This window comes from Ovis aries, chromosome 1 (genome assembly GCF_016772045.2).
Source record: "Ovis aries strain OAR_USU_Benz2616 breed Rambouillet chromosome 1, ARS-UI_Ramb_v3.0, whole genome shotgun sequence".
Taxonomy (NCBI): Eukaryota; Metazoa; Chordata; class Mammalia; order Artiodactyla; family Bovidae; genus Ovis; species Ovis aries.
Genome location: NC_056054.1, coordinates 106436450 through 106453493, shown reverse-complemented (window position 1 = coordinate 106453493; position 17044 = coordinate 106436450). Strand labels below are relative to the sequence as shown.

At 56.5% G+C, this 17044-nt stretch overlaps 1 protein-coding gene across 8 annotated transcripts in view; it reads left to right on the top strand.

The window, feature by feature from the left end:
* MEF2D (myocyte enhancer factor 2D) overlaps positions 1 to 14786 on the top strand; it is a 34739-nt gene extending 19953 nt beyond the window's left edge. For 4 of the 8 annotated variants that reach the window (XM_027976382.3, XM_027976376.3, XM_027976387.3 and 1 more), the window contains exons 4-12: positions 875 to 1012; positions 2040 to 2250; positions 2465 to 2521; positions 4077 to 4267; positions 4743 to 4763; positions 5934 to 6063; positions 9598 to 9817; positions 10271 to 10577; positions 10914 to 14786. In XM_027976382.3, coding sequence (XP_027832183.1) covers positions 875 to 1012; positions 2040 to 2250; positions 2465 to 2521; positions 4077 to 4267; positions 4743 to 4763; positions 5934 to 6063; positions 9598 to 9817; positions 10271 to 10577; positions 10914 to 10925 — 1287 coding nt within the window. In that variant the 3' untranslated portion in view covers positions 10926 to 14786. Of the gene's footprint in view, positions 1 to 874; positions 1013 to 1069; positions 1205 to 2039; positions 2251 to 2464; positions 2522 to 4076; positions 4268 to 4742; positions 4764 to 5933; positions 6064 to 9597; positions 9818 to 10270; positions 10578 to 10913 lie in introns of all 8 variants that reach the window. The other 4 variants (XM_027976410.3, XM_042255539.2, XM_027976412.3 and 1 more) reach the window with 4 other exon arrangements.
* The last annotated feature ends 2258 nt before the right edge of the window (positions 14787 to 17044 follow it).

Below are 17044 nucleotides of genomic sequence, written 5' to 3'. Positions count from 1 at the left end.
CCGGCCTTTACTGGCTGTGTGGCCTTGGGCAGGTGGTTCTGCAAGCCTTGGTGCCCACCCCCGTGAAATGGGGCCAGCGCCTGCTTTGAAGAGTGTTGTGCATTGAATGAGACAGCCCAGTGTCTGCTTCCCTCACTGGGGGTGCAGGCCCTGTGCCGATGAAGAGGGCGCCTGGGGAGCCACAGGCCTGCCTTCTGGGAGCAAGACTTGATTTTAACAGATATGGAGGAAATTCCTCTATTTTTATATTAGAGAAAATAGGTTTACTCTAGACTAGAAAGTAAAATTTACATTCATTTTCAAGACAAAACAAGCATCTGTGAAGATGTTTTGAGCGTGGAGAGGGCAGCCTGGGGGTCTCCTCTAGACGCGTCAGGGGTGCGTGCCCTGCTTTGTGCGCGAGAAGCACGAGCCTTCGGTCGGGGACAGCGCACAGGGTGGTGCATGCCAGGAACTCAGGAAATGCAAGGAACGATGTTGCTTTCTCCCTCTTATTCTTCTCCCTGTCTGTCTCAGGCTCTGCTTCTCTCTCCCCTTCTTTTTTAAACAGAGCCCAGGGGTGGAGTCAGGCAGTCAGCCCTAGAGCTGCCTTCTCCCGGGGAGCCCTTTGCGCCTCTGGCCGGGGCTCACCCAAGGGTGCACAGGCACCGCTGGCTCAGGGCTGGCCCCTCAACCATCCCCCAGAAATGCCCACCTGACCACCAACCACATAGCCACATGGTGCCTCAGGAGGGGTGGGCCACCGTGAGGGGAGGGGGCTGAGAACCCTGAGGTGGGGAGACAGCAGGGGAGTCTTAGGGAGGGGCTGGAAGGAGCGCCAGAGGCAGGCGGGGGAGGACCCTCACCCCTGCTGATGGTAGTGGTGCGGTTACAGACCCTGAGGAAGAAGGGCTTCAACGGCTGCGACAGCCCGGAGCCCGACGGGGAGGACTCGCTGGAACAGAGCCCCCTGCTGGAGGACAAGTACCGGCGCGCCAGCGAGGAGCTGGACGGGCTCTTCCGGCGCTATGGGGTGAGCCCCACTCACTCTCTCTCTGTTGGCCCCCCCTCCCGGCCCCTTCCCCCCCAGGCGCTGCACAAGAAGCACAGGGAATGTGAGAGCCCTGAGGTGGACGAGGTGTTTGCCCTGACCCCCCAGACGGAGGAGAAATATAAAAAGATAGACGAGGAATTTGATAAAATGATGCAGAGTTATAGACTGGCCGTGAGTAGTCGCATGGAGGAGCGCCTCCCTGTGGTGCATGGTGTGGCTTTGCGCCCCGGCCCTCGGCGGCCTCTGGTGGATGTTCTGCTCTGAGCCGCGTGGGGCTGCTGGTGACCACTGAGGACCCTCTGAGCCTGGTTGTGATAAACCTGTGGCCCTTGTCATGGAGCATAAGCTGGGAGAGGCCTGGAGTGCCGCCTCACCAGCAAGAAGTGTGTAGATGGCCTGCGAGCCTTAGATAACTAGAAAGTGGAGGCTGTGCTCTTTGTCCAGATCTGTTCTGGGGAGAGGCCTCTCTCGCCCTGCTCTGACACCCCAGCCCAAGACCCTGAGTCACGCTGTCGAGGGGAGGCAGAGACTGCTGAAGGGGAAGAAGGTGAGGTGGGTGAACACCCTCTGTAGCAGGCGGGCGGATGAGAGACGACTAGTGAGGTGGTGTCCCGACCCACGCGCTCGGCCTTAACAGCTCTGTGTGTGAGTTGGGGTCTATACTCAGGGCCTCTAACCTGCTCTCTGTGTGTCCTGCCTGGCTGAGGACTAACCCACCTCCACTAGGGGGGTTCTAGGTGTCCCGGGTCCATCTGCAGTGAGCCGAGTCGTCTTCTCATTCTCTGGGCCAGAACTGGATCCCAAAGCACTCCAGCCTGCCTTCTTCCTTGGTGGGAGGGGCAGGCATGATTCCAGGGGGCCCCAGAGCAGAGAGATCGAGCTGCTTCTGGCCGTAGGACACACAGCCCAGAGACTATAGGGGAGCCCCAGCCTGCCCTCCCAGGAAAAGTGGGTCCAGGCTAAGGGGTCACCCTGGCCTGACCCTGCCTCTCCATCTTCTGTCTAGTCAGCTGTCCCGGCCCCCAACTTTGCCATGCCCGTCACGGTGCCCGTGTCCAGTCAGAGCTCCCTGCAGTTCAGCAATCCCAGCGGCTCCCTGGTCACCCCTTCCCTGGTGACATCATCCCTCACGGACCCACGGCTCCTGTCCCCCCAGCAGCCAGCGCTGCAGAGGAGCAGCGTGTCCCCCGGCCTGCCCCAGCGGCCAGCCAGTGCAGGTGAGCGAGCCGACGGCGGTGGCGAGGCGGCAGTGAGGTGTGGTGAGGACTTGGGGCTTCTGTCCCCACGGTGACTGCCCCGCGTCCCCCACTGCAGCGCTCTCCCATGTGCGGGGCTCCTGAGGGAAGGGGCTGCAACTCCTCTCCCCGTTCAGTTCCCAGGCCTCACCCTGGAAGGGGGCATCCTGTCAGCTCATGGTTCTTCTTCCTCCAGGGGCCATGTTGGGGGGAGACCTCAGCAGTGCTAACGGAGCCTGCCCCAGCCCTGTCGGTGAGTAAAGCTGCTCTTCTGTCTGGGAGTGGGCCAGAGTGCCTGCTCAGTGGCTTCAGGTGTCCAGGGACCATGAGGGACCTAGGTCAGAGGAGAGAAAGATCCCAGGACCTGAGTTGGTGGTATACAGAGTCTGAGGACTTTTAAGCCCCTGGATTTTTTTGTCTGTAGCAGTGATGGGTGTGGACGATCAACAAACATGTAGGCTTAGGGAATTCTGGGCAAACCGAGAACTCACCAACACTTCCAGTGGGAGGAGAGGTTCCAGGGTCTTCTGGTTGAGTTAGGGGTGTCTGGCTGGGGTCTGGAGGATACAAATATCTGACACTGCCGACGATAGAGGCGTGGACTCACATACACTCTCACGCACAGACATTCTCACCCGTACGGGAATATCCAGACAGTAGGTGTGCACTTGGGAGCACACATCTGTGAACCACAGAAGAAAGGCTGCTCCCTCCATGCCCCCCCCCCACCCCCAGCAGCTGACAGCCCCTCCTGCCTGGTGCCGTTGTGCGCTGGTGACTGGGACTTCGAATGTCACTGTTGACGTCACCCTGACATTCCTGCCATTCCCGGAGTGATCCGGGAATTGGGATGGAGGCAGCCGCACACTTCAAGGGAAGCAGTGTGCTCTCAGGAGACAGCAAGGCGACACTTCTGACTGTGGTCACTCCCACGTCTCGGGGGTTTAGCACTCCCCAGGCACCATGCACTACTACCCCCTCGGCAGTAGCTGTGTATGGGGCAGGGATGGGTGAATACCCCTCCCCCGCAAAGAAAGGCCCTGAGAAACGTCTGCAGACCTTAAAGAACAGTGATCCTTGTAGACCCTCAAGCACAGCAGTAGAAAGTGGTTGTGTGGCTCTGGACACATCACACCTCTGCCAAGTGGGCTTTTTTTCTGCTTCTGTAAATATGGCTAATGATACATGTCCTGTCCGTTCTTGCAGGGTTAGTGTGAGGATTAAATACGCTGAGGTGTATGTGAAGGCCCTGTGTGGGTTATGGAGTGTGGAACAAGTGTAAAAGATGGTTATTCTGCTTGTTATTACCAGTCTAATTACGGGGGCAGCTGTGTCACCAGCCCGCTAGCTCTAATAACACCGCCATGACAAGTTCATGGGGCGTCATTCCCGACATTCCCAGCTCAAGGCAAGAGGAGCAGTCTTTTGAGTATTGATTTGATCTTGTGACCAGGATCCTCACTGAGTCTTAGCTTTTGGGCTGCTACCTTTGTACCACCTGTGTCTTTATGGGCCTGGTTGGGGGCCAGTGCTGGACTTCCTGTTATCAGTGACCAGCTCCTACCACCCAGCCCCATCACATGTAGCTTGGAGGCATGGGGATGAACCTGATGATTGAGGAGTAAGGGGTGTTCTCCCCCTATTGCCAAGACAAGGTGGTTTTAGGGGAAAATTAGAGAACTCAGCCCCTACTCAAAACATGAGCATGATTCTGAGAAGTTCTGGGTAACGGGCCTTCTGGCACAGTTGATAAGGATAAGTGGTAGGTCCATGTGCTTCCTTTTACCCCTTTCTCTTCACCTCTCCAGGGAATGGCTATGTCAGTGCTCGGGCTTCCCCTGGCCTCCTCCCTGTGGCCAATGGCAACAGCCTAAACAAGGTCATCCCTGCCAAGTCTCCACCCCCACCCGCCCACAGCGCCCAGCTTGGAGCCCCCAGCCGCAAGCCTGACCTGAGGGTCATCACTTCCCAGGGAGGAAAGGGGTTAATGCATCACTTGGTGAGTGGGGTGTTTGGACCAAGGGCAGGGGATGAGGAATGGGAGAGTGGGGAGGGAGGACAAAGCTGACCTCCAGCAGAAGAGATGAAAGTTAACCAGCAGCTAGGGCTTCCCGAGAGAATGTGGAATCATGGCTTTTTAAGAGCTCTTCCTCCCAAAGGGCCTTACGAGAGGTTGGAACGCAGAATTACCAGCCTCGGGGGAGGTGAAACGGGACACAAGGTGGGAGAGAAGGTTCCCTGATGATAGCAGGAGAGGGAGAGGAGGACTTGCTGTCACGGCAGAGGGACGTGGGTTAGCCTGCGAGGACTTCCTCACTGGTGGGCTCTGGGATACAGCGCCTTCCGAGATCAGTCAGGACAGTGCCCCTGCTCTGATGCAGAGAGGCAGATGGGATGGCCCTGGGGGCAGGGGTGTGAGGGAAGGGCAGAGGCCAGAGACTGAGCCATCCCCTTGGTTTTATTTCTGCCGCCAGACTGAGGACCATTTAGATCTGGTAAGTGAGGCTGTGAGGGTTTGCTGGGGCTTTGAACCCCGGCCAACCTGCTCTGTGGCCCCCAGCATGGAGTGCCGTGTGCGCCTTGTCCTTTCACCCATGTGTGTGTGCGTGCTGTTCGGTTAGCTGCCAGGAGCTGTGCTTAGTGCCAGGTGGGATACAGAAGTGAATGGGGTGGGGGCAAGGGGTTACCCATGCACGTGTGTGTACCTGAGTGTCTGTGGACGTCTTCTTGTGACGTTGCGTTCGTGCAAACTGACCTCTCTGTGTGTACCTGCACATGTGCGCGAGAGGGGAGCGGGCCTGCCCCAGGCCTCAGAGGTCCAATCTCGTTGTGTCGCAGCATGCCTGCATTAGGCCCCTGCCCTCTGACTCTACTCAGGCCCACCCAGGACAGGGCCCTCCAGCGGAGTGCCAGCCAGACAGGAAAATCGGCTTTCTAGGGGAAGCTGAGGCCAGGCAAGGCCAGAGCTGTCCTTGGCTGTGGGCTTCCCTGCCTCCCCATCTTCTGTGTGCTCCTTCCTGCATACAGCCCATCTTACAGGCACTCAGAGGCACACACAGCCACTCTTCTCTCTCTTACACGCACACACACTTACATACTCACCCTCAGCCTGAGTGGGATGGGGGCTCTCCCCGCCCCAACTCCCTGACGGGAGGCCAGAGAGGCTGGAAAAGGCAGGCAGGCTTTGGCGGCCAACACGGCGGCAGTTTCGGCCCCAGTGTGGAGTTGGAATAAACAAGTGACTCAGCAGCAGATGGAGCTGACAGCCCCACACACGTGTGTGCGTACACGCAGGCACACGCCACGCCAGGCCCTGCGTTCCCTTCACACATGCCAGCGGGCTGCGTGCTGCAGTGTGGCGGGTGGAGGGGCTAGCCAGGAGGAGAGTGGAGGTGGGGCCCTGGCTGGTGTTGGGGCCACGGGGCCAGCATGTGCACCTCCCCCTTTGCACATGTGTAGGTGGGAGTACATCTGTGTGTGCACGTCTCTCTCCGTGGATTTCAGCGTCTCTGTGTGCACCCGTGTGTGTGTGTGTATCTCTGGGGCCTCCATGTTGAGGCACATCCCACCTGGGCCTTGAGTTGCCCTGCTGGGCTTTGGAGTGAGGGGCCCGGGTAAAGCAGCCCACCCATCTGCCACCTCTGATAGACTGTTTTCTCCTGCAGAACAATGCCCAGCGCCTTGGGGTCTCCCAGTCTACCCACTCGCTCACCACCCCAGTGGTTTCCGTGGCAACACCGAGTTTACTCAGCCAGGGCCTCCCCTTCTCTTCCATGCCCACTGCCTACAATACAGGTGAGTGTCTGTGTTACATGTAGCCAGGTGCAGTTGCCCTTGGGGCAGGTGGGACCACCGAGCAAACAGAGCGTATTCTCTGGGGCTGCCCCAGTCTGAGGAAGGCCGTTGATTTGGGGGAGCCCCCAGGAGGTTCGAGTACTCTTGCCTGGAAATCCCATGGACAGAGGAGCCTGGTGGGCTGTATAGTCCCTGGGGTCGCAGAGCCGGACATGAATGAGCACACACAGCACAGCACCTAGTTAAGGCTGCCAGACTTAGTAAACAGCAACATCAGATGCCATTCACACGGTGATGGCGTTCCTGAAACTGTCTCCAAGACGTACTTACGGAAAAATTATTCATTGTTTCGTCTGAAAAATCAAATTTAAGTGAGTGTGAGTATCCCTTATTTTTACATAGGACCTGATGGAGAAGGAGAGCCCTGTCCTTGGGCAGCTCCCGTCTGAGGTGGGCTGAGCAGCTGGGTGACTCAGGCTGACCAGGTCGGGGAGTGGGGAGGGAAGCGTGTCCAGGTCCGGGAGGAGGAGGATGAGGAAATGAGAGAGAGGGAGGCATGGTTAGGAAGATGTATCCAGCTTCCTGGGAAAGCCAAGTAGGGACTCCAGGGCAAGGTGGAGGAGGAGGAAGCGGGCTCTCACCCTGATGTTGGTTTGGTGGAATAATGATGGGGGAAGGGAGGAGGAAGTCCGATGAAGGTGGGGGAGGGGATCTGAAGGTGGCGTGTCACTTGGTGACGTGAGAGAGGTCTCTGGGTAGAAGAATTCAGAAAGGACACCCAGTGCTTGGACTCTCTTGGGTCCCCAGGGCTGTCCTGGCCCCTGTCACCCACTCACACCCTCCCAGGGACAGTCTGTGATTGAACACCCTTCCCTGCATTCCAAGCTGCTGTGTCAAGAAGGACTTCCCAGTGCAGAAACGCCTTGTCACCTTGCTTCAGAGCATCTGTGTGGCTGGGGCCCTGGTCTGTTTTTCTCACTGAGGCGAGCCTCTCATGCTCCCCAGCTTGTCTCAGAAGTGAGTGACTTGCATCAGGGCTGTTCTGCAGTGAAATCAGACTAGAACAGAGACCGCTAAACTTCTCCCCACTCTCCAAGCCCCCATTCCAGAGTTGAATCATGCTAGGTAGGTCCCAGACACCAGTACAGAGAGCCACAGAACCCCACCTCTTCCCTGTGTGCAAAACTCCGGAACCCAGCCCTGTGTGTAGGAAAGGCCCTTAGGGCAGGTGAAGGAGCTGGAGGGACTGCCTCATGCTGAGGGGCAGACCCTGGCATGTGTGTTGGGGGTCCAGAGTTTATCACCCAGGTGTCTGTGCAGTCCGTTGTCCCTTGCGCGTGCTCCTGTGTGTGTGCGCACTGCCAAGTTGTCGTGTCCTTGGGCAGCTTTAGAGAGGACTGCTTCAGATGGCAGCACCCATGGAGCCCAGTAGGAGTTCTCCCCAGTGAGTTGTGGTGGACGGCTCTCTGAGGCCCTTTTAGCCGTGGCAGCCGGCGCGGTTGGTAGAGGGCGGCGCTCAGGAGCTGCTGTTGACTCGAGAATCCCGTGGTGGTGGTTTCCTGCCGTCTTCTCAGGCCCTTCACCGGTCTCTGTGGAGCAGGAGGGAGGTTAGTTGGTGTCCGTGAACCTGGGACAGACGCTCAGCAGCGCCAGACTTTAGACGCTATTTGTCAGGCGGGTGAGAAAGCAGATTCTGACCCTGGGCTGCCCTCGGAGCCCTGCTGGGAAGCATTTGGGCTTTCTCACATCCTCTCGAAACCCAGGGGCTCCAGTTCCTCCGGCTGCAGGAGTCGTTACGTAGATCTCAGTTTAAACAGCAGGTGTTTTCAGGTGACCCTCTGAATATAAACAGAACCCCAGTGAACACATTGCTGTTTAGTTGTTCACTGTTCATAGTCCCTGGCCCCCGTCCAAACTCCAGCTGGGGGTGACCTGCCTCTGGAAATCACGGGTAGGGACAGGCCTGGCCCCTTGTTGACACTGGCTGCAGAGGTCTGGTGGTGGTCCTTCTAGGAGCAGACCAAGGGGCCGGGTGGGTGGGGAGTCAGGTCTGTAGGTAGGCAGGGCGGGAGTGTGGTGGGAAAGTGCAGGACTGGGGGTCGAGTCCCTACCAGTCACTGGCTGTGGCCGTTGGGCAAGGCACCACACTCCTCAGGGTTGGTGTCCTTGTTTCTGAAATGAGTGTTGTAAAGAGTTGGTCCTCGGGGCTCCTGTCTGCCCTGGGTCTGCCTTTTAAATTTAAGTGTCTCAGCACTCCTGGCTGACCTTGTTGTAAGACCAGAGGCAAGCATGGACCATCTATAGAGTGAGATTCAGAGATAATAAAGAAGCCTCGGGTCTTGTCTGAGCTCTGCCATTGGTTTTCACTGTGACCTGGGGAGAGTTCCTCAAACTTGAGGCTGCAGTTGCCTCTGGTGAATGAATAATAACAGCAGGTAAATCCTGTGAATATTTACTATGTGCCAGACACTGTTCTCTCAGCTTCGTATGCATCAACTCGCTCAGTCCTCAAAGCAGCTGTGTGAGGCAGGCAGGTTTATCGCCTCTAGTTTACAGGCAGAGTTTGTTCACCAGAGTCACATGGCCTGTGAGTGGAGGTGGCCAGGAGGTTTGACCCCGTGGCTCGAATCCTGCTCCTGTCTGTTCCACTGCACAGATAATCCTGTCTTCCCTGCTCCAGAGGGCTGGAGCAGACAGCCCCTCAGGTGGTGTGGCAGGGGGCTGGCTGGCCGGTACGTCCTCCTCACCACACCACCACGCTGTCGGCCCTGTTCCTCAGGGAAGACATTTTCTAAACAGTCCCAAACAGGCTGCGGCATGAAATACAACAGGGCTGTGTAAACTGTGAAACATTTCACGGTTCTGTTTGTTCTGTGACAGTGCAAACATCACAGTTTCTTCACTGAGACAGGCATTTTGGAAAACAAGATGCGCCACCTCATGGGGAAATCACCAGACCCCGGGCGGTTGTCCCGCAGGCCCGTTCCCCTCACAGGCCCTCCTGGGCAGCAGAGGTGCGTCCTCTTGAGTTTGTGGGCGCAGCAGCTGAGCCCTTGCTGCCACCTGTCCTGTGTGTTCCAGTTGTTCGATTCAGAGGCGCCATTCACCTAGCCTTTCCCTCGATGCCCTTCTGTCCCAGAAAGGCACTTGGAACTTGGCAGTCGAAGAGATGACAGTTAAACATGTATTAGACTTTCCCTACCTACCTTTTTCCCCTTCTTTTTTAAAACTGGCATTCTAAAAGTGATACCTACACATGGCTGGGGAAAAGAAAAAAAGCTCAACTCTTGTTTTAGAAAACCACCTCTCTTTTACATCCTGTTAAAAAGCAGCACCTCATGGTTAAGATTTGCGTTTCTTTGAGTGCCGTCTTCACTGAGTTCAGATGGGCTGATTTAATTATTCACAGCTATCATTAACAACTCCCCCCACCTTGATAGAACTCCTGGAGGCGACTCCCCAGGGCGTGGGAGCCTCTATCCTCTTTCCCACAGTGGGAAGCTCCCCCTCACTTTCCTCCCTTACCCTGTACAGATTACCAGTTGACCAGTGCAGAGCTCTCCTCCTTACCAGCCTTCAGTTCACCTGGGGGGCTGTCGCTCAGCAACGTCACTGCCTGGCAGCAGCCGCAGCAGCCACCCCAGCCGCAGCCTCCGCAGCAGCCGCAGCCACAGCCACCCCAGCCGCCCCAGCAGCCACAACAGCCACCTCAGCAGCAGCCCCACCTGGTCCCTGTGTCTCTCAGCAACCTAATGTGAGTCCTGGGGGCCGCCCTGCCGGTGTCTGTGGCGGGAGAGTGACAGACGGGAAGAGGAGAGGCCTTCAGAGATCTGAGATCCCTTCAGGGTTGTTGTCAGTGGACAGCATGGAGCCACTAAGTGGCAGCCCTGGCATCCGTGGTGTGGGCCTGGGAGACCCACCTGAGCCTCTCCCCTAGGCAGCCCAGGGGTGGGGGCCCCCCAGGCTGCAGAAGATGACATGGGTCAGAAAGAAAACTAACATGATTTCTCTTCCTTCCTTTCCCTTCTCGGCACCCCTGCCCCCCGCCTTTCTGGTCTCTTTCTCCACCTACCTGTCCCCACCCCAACCCCGCCTCCCATCTTCTCATTCTCTGTCCTTGCTCTGGCTTGTGACCTCCCCTCACTGTTTCGGTCACTCACGTCCTCTGTTCTGTCCCCTGCACTCCATGCCCATTGCCTGTCTCCAGCCCGGGCAGCCCCTTGCCCCACGTGGGTGCCGCCCTCACAGTCACCACCCACCCCCACATCAGCATCAAATCGGAACCAGTGTCCCCCAGCCGTGAGCGCAGCCCTGCGCCTCCACCTCCAGCTGTGTTTCCGGCCACCCGCCCTGAGCCTGGCGACGCTCTCAGCAGCCCGGCTGGGGGCTCCTACGAGACGGGGGACCGGGATGATGGACGGGGGGACTTCGGGCCCACACTGGGCCTGCTGCGCCCAGCCCCAGAGCCTGAGGCTGAGGGCTCAGCTGTGAAGAGGATGCGACTCGACACCTGGGTACTGTAGCGCCGCCCCTCCTGTCTGCCGTTGTCTGCTCCACCCAGGGACTGCCCCATAAGCCACCCCCAGCCTGTCTCGTCTCCCACCCCCGAGGCCTTGTGGCCAGCTCGCCCTTCCGTCAGCCCGCACGGGGCAGGACCGGCACCCTTTTCCCCCCGACCAGAGGCCCATCTCCCCTGCCTCCAGCATCAGTCTTTCTGCTCGATGACTTCCCCCTCAGAGCTGGCCCTGCCACCAGAGTCCTGGCCTTGCTGGGAGAGGGGCGTGGGGGGCACAGAGCCCGTAGCCTGGGCCACGCCCTCACACCCCCTTCTCCATCTCCTCTCTTCACAGACATTAAAGTGACGATCCCCACTCCCCTCCTCTCCGTCTCCCTGATGAAGAGTTGACAATCTCACCGCCCACCCCTCCCTGTCCTGGGCTCCTCCTGCTCGACCCCCCACTTCCTTTCTTGTGCTCCGTGTCCTGTTGACGGTTACATTTGTGTATAATTATTATATTATTATTATTATTATTATATTTTTTTTAATTTGGATTCTCGCTTTGGAGAGGGGATGTGCCCATCCCCTCTTTCTGCACCCCCCGCCATTTTCACTGGCTGGGAGGGGCTCTTTTTTGCGGGAAGGGGGGGACACTTTGCACGTTGTACACATATGCTGCAGGAGGGGGTGGGGGGCCCGATAGGCCTTGGGAAAGGACAGGCGCCGAGCCCTGCATGCGGAGCCCTCCCACCCCATCCCCCAGATAGAGGGAAATAACCAAAAAAACTACCAAACAACAAAAACCCCTTACAATAGACTGAGACCCCAAAGTCGGCTCAATGAGTAGTTTTGTGTTTTAGGGGGAAAGTGAGGCAGAGGTTCTGAAAAGGGTCTCTGCTTCCGGGCTGTTCTTGTGGCCACAGGCCCATGGGCCTGGGCCCCGAAGGCCCCTGTGCACACGCATACACTCTCTCCCATTCTTGTGTGAGCTGCGCCTCCAAGGTGTGGAGGTGCTGGCCCAGCAGCACTGGGGCTGGAAGGCTGTCGGGGAGGGGTTTGGGGTGGGGCCCCTGTGAAGCACAGAGGAGAGAGACAGAGCCTGAGGAGAGGGCTGAGGAGGGGCCGAGGGGCTGGGACAGGGGGTGAGTTGCGCCCCCTCCCTTCCCCAGCGTTTTCTCTAAGATATACAGTGCAATAGCTCCCCGTCCCTCAGCTGACACCAGCCCAGCAAAGCCTGGCCACGAAGTGCAGGGAGAACCAGGAGAGGGAGGTGACTCAGCAGGAGCCGCCTCAGGCACCCTGGGGCGTCTGAGGACCGAAACCCTTGCATCCAGGGACTAGTGTGAGTGAGGGGACTCGCTCTTCCTTGCACGTACACATCCCCAGAGGAGTGGACCTGGGGTGGTGTGTGAGGGTGGGAGAGGGAACAGAGGAGGCCCGAAGAAGGCCTGCCTCCCTTCTTTCCTCCTTGCCCCCTCTCCTGCCCTCCTACCAGCTCCTTCCGCTCCTGGCCCCCCCTTCCCTGCTCTTGGCGCCCTCATTGTCTCGCTACCTCCTGCCCCACCACCCCCAGGCCGCATCCCACCTTCCCTCTTGGCTACTGTAATTGTAAATAGCAACCTTTGGAAAACGTTAGCAGTGTAACAGTCCAGGAAACTGTTTTTTTGTTGTTGTTGTATTGATATGAAATGAGATTCTATTTTTGTCAAAGTATATTGTAATAATAATGACTCAAACGGCCCGTACTGTACAGACGAGATTCTTCTGCTGTTGTTCTTGCTCCCCTCCCCTCCCCCCAAGTCCACCCTCTCTGCTGCCTCCCCAGTCGGGGCAGCCAAAGCGTGGGGTCCAGGGACCTCAGGCTGGATCACAGATCAAACTGGAGGGGGCAGGCCCCCGGCCCGCAACCCACCACCACCCCCTGCCCTCCAGGGCCTGGCCTAGGGTGACGTGGGCAGGCAGACTGGGGCCTGTGCCACTCCTTCACAGAAGCCCAGCCCCTCTGCCCAAGGGCTGCAGTGCTCCCTTGGGGTTTCATCCCGATGAGAAAGTAGAGTTAGACAAGGCCCGGTTGGTTTTGTGGTAGGTGAGTCTCTGCCTGCCTCTGCAATCCAGCCGCTTGTAGTATTCCGACACTTGATGCAGGGAAGGAAGCAGAAGCAGAGGGGTTCGTGTGACCGCACAGGTACCTGAGTGTGTTTATGAGGGCACCTGGTATTTACGTGTCTGAGTGTACCTTTGTATTTATGTGTGTGTGTGTGATTGCATGGGTGTGCCTTTGTGTCTCTAAGCCCGTCTGGGCATGTATGTGAGTCTCTGTGTGAGTTGAGCTCTGAGGGTGCACGCGTGTGCCTGTGTTTGTGTATGTGCACGTGTGTGCCTGAGTGTGTGTTTACAGAGGGACAGATGGCTCTTGCAGCCATACAGCCCTGGCTTCCTGCTCTGTGACCCTCCTTCCTGAGCCCCACTCTTTTCTCTGCTCCATCACCTGTTCCCACCCTCAACTCTAATGTTTATACTTCAGTTCAGGGGGATCTGGCATTGGCCCTCTTCGCTTCTCCCTATAGCCCCGCCTCTCCTGCAACTCCACGCACAATGGTCCACCCAGTGCCCACACCTCTATGCACAGGTCCCTCTCCTGGAGTCCCCACTTCCCCCCACCCCCATCCTGCTTTTAGGGTAACACTCAAGTTCTTCCTCTCTGAAGCTTTTTCCTTCTGGGCAGTCATTCTTCCTTACAGCCTACCTGCCCCCCAGCACCTGCCAGCTGGGCACGCACACAGCATGCCCAGTCTCCGGCAGGTCCCTAGAGGGAGTGTCGAGAATAGATGAGACTTGGTCAGGACCTTGAAAGGAGCCAGGGTGTAGTTTTGCGCATGCATGTGTGCGTCCGCAGAGCCTTGCCAGCGCCTGGCACATAGCCAGTGCTCAGTAAATGCTGAGTGGGTGAAAGGTGAATGATAGGTGCTCAATAAACGCTGAATGACTGGCCTTCCCTTCTCAGGCTATTCCCGCCATCAGTCCACCCACCTTTCTAGGCTGGGCTTGGCCACCGGCAACACGGGATGGGGGTGAGGGCCCCTACAGTTCACGGTGCAATATTCACCAGTTTTGCCCTCTGCCTTGAAATGGCAAACCTGGCTTTTGATTACCATGTGTGGATGTGTATGTGTCCGTTTCTTTCTATCCCTAGGGGCAGGAGCTGATCTGTGATTGAGTATGTGACATTTCTGCAAGTCGGTATCCCAGAGTTTCTCTTGGGGGTAGCGGGCTCCTGGCCGGCCCAATGAGCTGGTCCCTGAGAACCCAGATCTCAAGTAGAGACTTCATTTCTTCTTCCTCTCACAAGCCAAATTTGCCTCCACCCACTCCTTCCTCCAAAGAACTGGGCATTTGCCAAAGTAATCACTGGAGTCATCCAATGCCCCTCCCCTCCCCAGGTTTCCCACAGCTTTCAGGGATAGTGGGCAAGAGGACCCCCCACCCCGACACACCCCCCCCACAATGGAACACGACATTTCTCCTCCCCCTGAGCAGTGCACTCAATGCAGCGAGACTGACTCCTGACCTTTATCCAGCCCTTCCCACCTTGAACAGGAAGGAAGTAATGCACCTTCTCTCGCTGATTATTTATTTGTTTGGAGAGACAGAAATGATGTAAAAGTGTATCTAGAAATATCTATATCTATATATTTTTAACTGACTCTTTGGAATCCCCTGGGGTGGGTTGGGGGGTGCAATTAGGCTTTCATGGAGGAGAGGCGACATGGAGCCTGGGAATGCCTCATCTCCCCTCTCACCACCTCTCTCCATCCCCTAAGCAGTTGGTAGAAGGAATGGGATTTGTATGGGGGGAGGAGGGGCTGGAATGTTATATGGAGAATCTGGATTCTCTCTGTCTTCCCCACTCAAGTTCCAGAGGGAAGGCGGGGAGGCAGAGGGAGGGGGGAGACAGGCCATGGAGGTGCCCCACCCCCAAAACCCGACAATCACCCACACTCCTGGGGCTCCTCCTGGGTCCTGGGCAGGGCGAGTCCAAGTGTGTGGCTGCTGATTTGTTTTCAATATTTCTTTCCGTGCTGTATGGTGATGCTTTCTTAGTATTCTACACAATAAGAAAAGACAAAGTCCTCGAGATTCTTATGAGTTTTGTTTGAAAACTCTTTCACTATATTTGTTGTAAAGAGGTTTACTATTAAAAGAAAAAGAATACACGTTTCTGATACTTTGGCCTGGGTTCTGGTTTCTTTGGTGCGGTCGGCTGAGGAGGGGAAGGAAGGGCTGAGTGGCCCTGTCACGGTGAGAGACCATAGCTTCACCTTGGCAGGAAAGAATGGTGGTTAGCCTGCCAGGTACTCAGCATATCTGAGGTGGGGGTTTCAGGTGAGAATTTCTTCCAGATGCTCTGTCAGAAGCAGAGGCAGCCCAGGGACTAAGGGGAGTTGTCTGGTTAGAAGCAAGGAAGGGAAGAACCAATACTGCTCAAGGCCAAGTCAGGAATGATTGGAGTGTGTGTGATGAGGAGTAGTGGGGGAGAGGGGGGCCTACTGAAAATTCTTCCACAGGAGCAACTTGCCCAGGCAATACGTTAGGCACAGATGGATTCCGCGTTCTCAGCACCCAGGGTTCCCTCCAGCAGGGGGCACCGCCCCACCCCTTCCTTTTGAAGTGCTTTTAACAGTGCTGTGGAGCCTCTCTTCTCCCCTCCTCGCTACCCCAAAGGGCTTCCCCCCTTGCCTTTCTGCAGAGGCTGGTGGCTCTTATTCTCGCAGCCCCATGCCCTGCACCGCCGAGCAGTGGGGCAGATGCAGGGCTTGTTGTTAAGTTACTAAGTCATTTGCCACCCCATGGACTGTGGCCCACCAGGCTCCTCTGCCCATGGGATTTCCCAGGCAAGAATGCTGGAGTGGGTTGCCATTTCCTTCACCAGGGGATCTTTTCCACCCAGGGGTCAAACCCAGGTCTCGCGCATTAGCAGACAGGTTCTTCACCACGGAGCCACCAGGGACGCCGCAGGGAGGGCTTGGCTCACTGCAAACAGGGTTTGGCTACTCCTCTGTGCCAGGCTCACACCAGGTGCTGCAGAGGCAAAGATGGAGTGTGAAGGCTCATCTAACAGCAGAGACGGGCCTGCAAATGCCTAAGATCCGCAAACCGTGGTTTCCACGCTTTGGCTGTGGCACATGCAGGCACCACAGAATGCTTTCATTCCTTGGTCTCCTCATCTGAAAACTATGTGATCTGCACCAGTCCTCCCTTCCTCTCAGAGTCATTACAGATGTCCCCTCTCTTCCGCAGCCGGGGCAGAGGTAAACCGTGCTGAGCAGGAAAGGGGTAAGAAGGTACTGTCTTTCAGATGAGGCTCCCCTGCTGGCTGGCTGTGACAAGAACAGCCTTGACCTAACACAAATCCTGAGCAAAACTTTGTATATCCCATGTCTGTTCCTTAGGCTGTTTGGCCTGCCCCATCTATAGTCACAAGCCCCTGATGTCCTGGGTGGGCGTTACTGTTGCTCACGAATATCTCCTGTCCTCTTCCCTCCCTAGGCACTAGAAGACTGGTTCCCAGTCCCTGTGTAGTCAAGTGAGGTCTTCAAACTAGTTCTGGCCAATGGATTACACTGGAAGTAATGTATGTCACTTCCAAATTGAAGCTGGTAGGTGATTCTCTGAGTGCTCTTTGCCTATTGTGGGAACTGTGGAAACACATCAAAGCAGCCTGGATGGCTCAGCTGCCTTAAGGTGTTGTCCAGCACCACAGCGGACTTTTGCGTTAATCAAAAATAAGGGTGTTGTCTTAAGCCACAGATTTTATTGTGTCTGCCATATAACCTATCCTGTCCTGATGAATGGAGTATCCATTCACACTGGGACAACCTTGAAGCCCCATCTACTGCATACTTGCCATGGTGTGGTGGTACGAAGACCTCTGGATGTGGCACAGTCCAGAACTAGTTCAGCCGCTTACCAGCTGTGTGGCCTTGAGTAATCTGCCCAAGGGACTGTCATAGACTGGAATATAGAGCTAACAGCTGCCTGTCTTCTCTAGCCCCAGCCTTCATCTTCGTCAACCCATCCTACCAACTTTGGCACAACACCAATCATCCAGCGTCTCATGGTTCTCCACTGCCCACCAGATAAGTCCAAACTCCTGGGCAGGGCTCCCAGGGCCTTCAAAGAACTGACACAACCTCTTTTCCAGAGTCAGTCCATGCATCTCCACTGCACATACATCCCTTGGACTCTAGGCCAACCAGGCAGCGCAGTCCATTCTTTGACAGACCCTTTTGCGTCTTCCCTCATGCTATCCTTTGTCTGAAATGCAGCAAACATTTATTAAGGACCTGCTCAGTGCGAAACTCTTTGTTAGGTGCTCCTGCCTCTCAACTCACAGTTTAGTGGGGACAAGGGACAAGTGAACCACTAACACCTGAGTCAGCAGGCTGTGCTAAATGGCATAGAGGAAGGATGTAACTGGGCTGT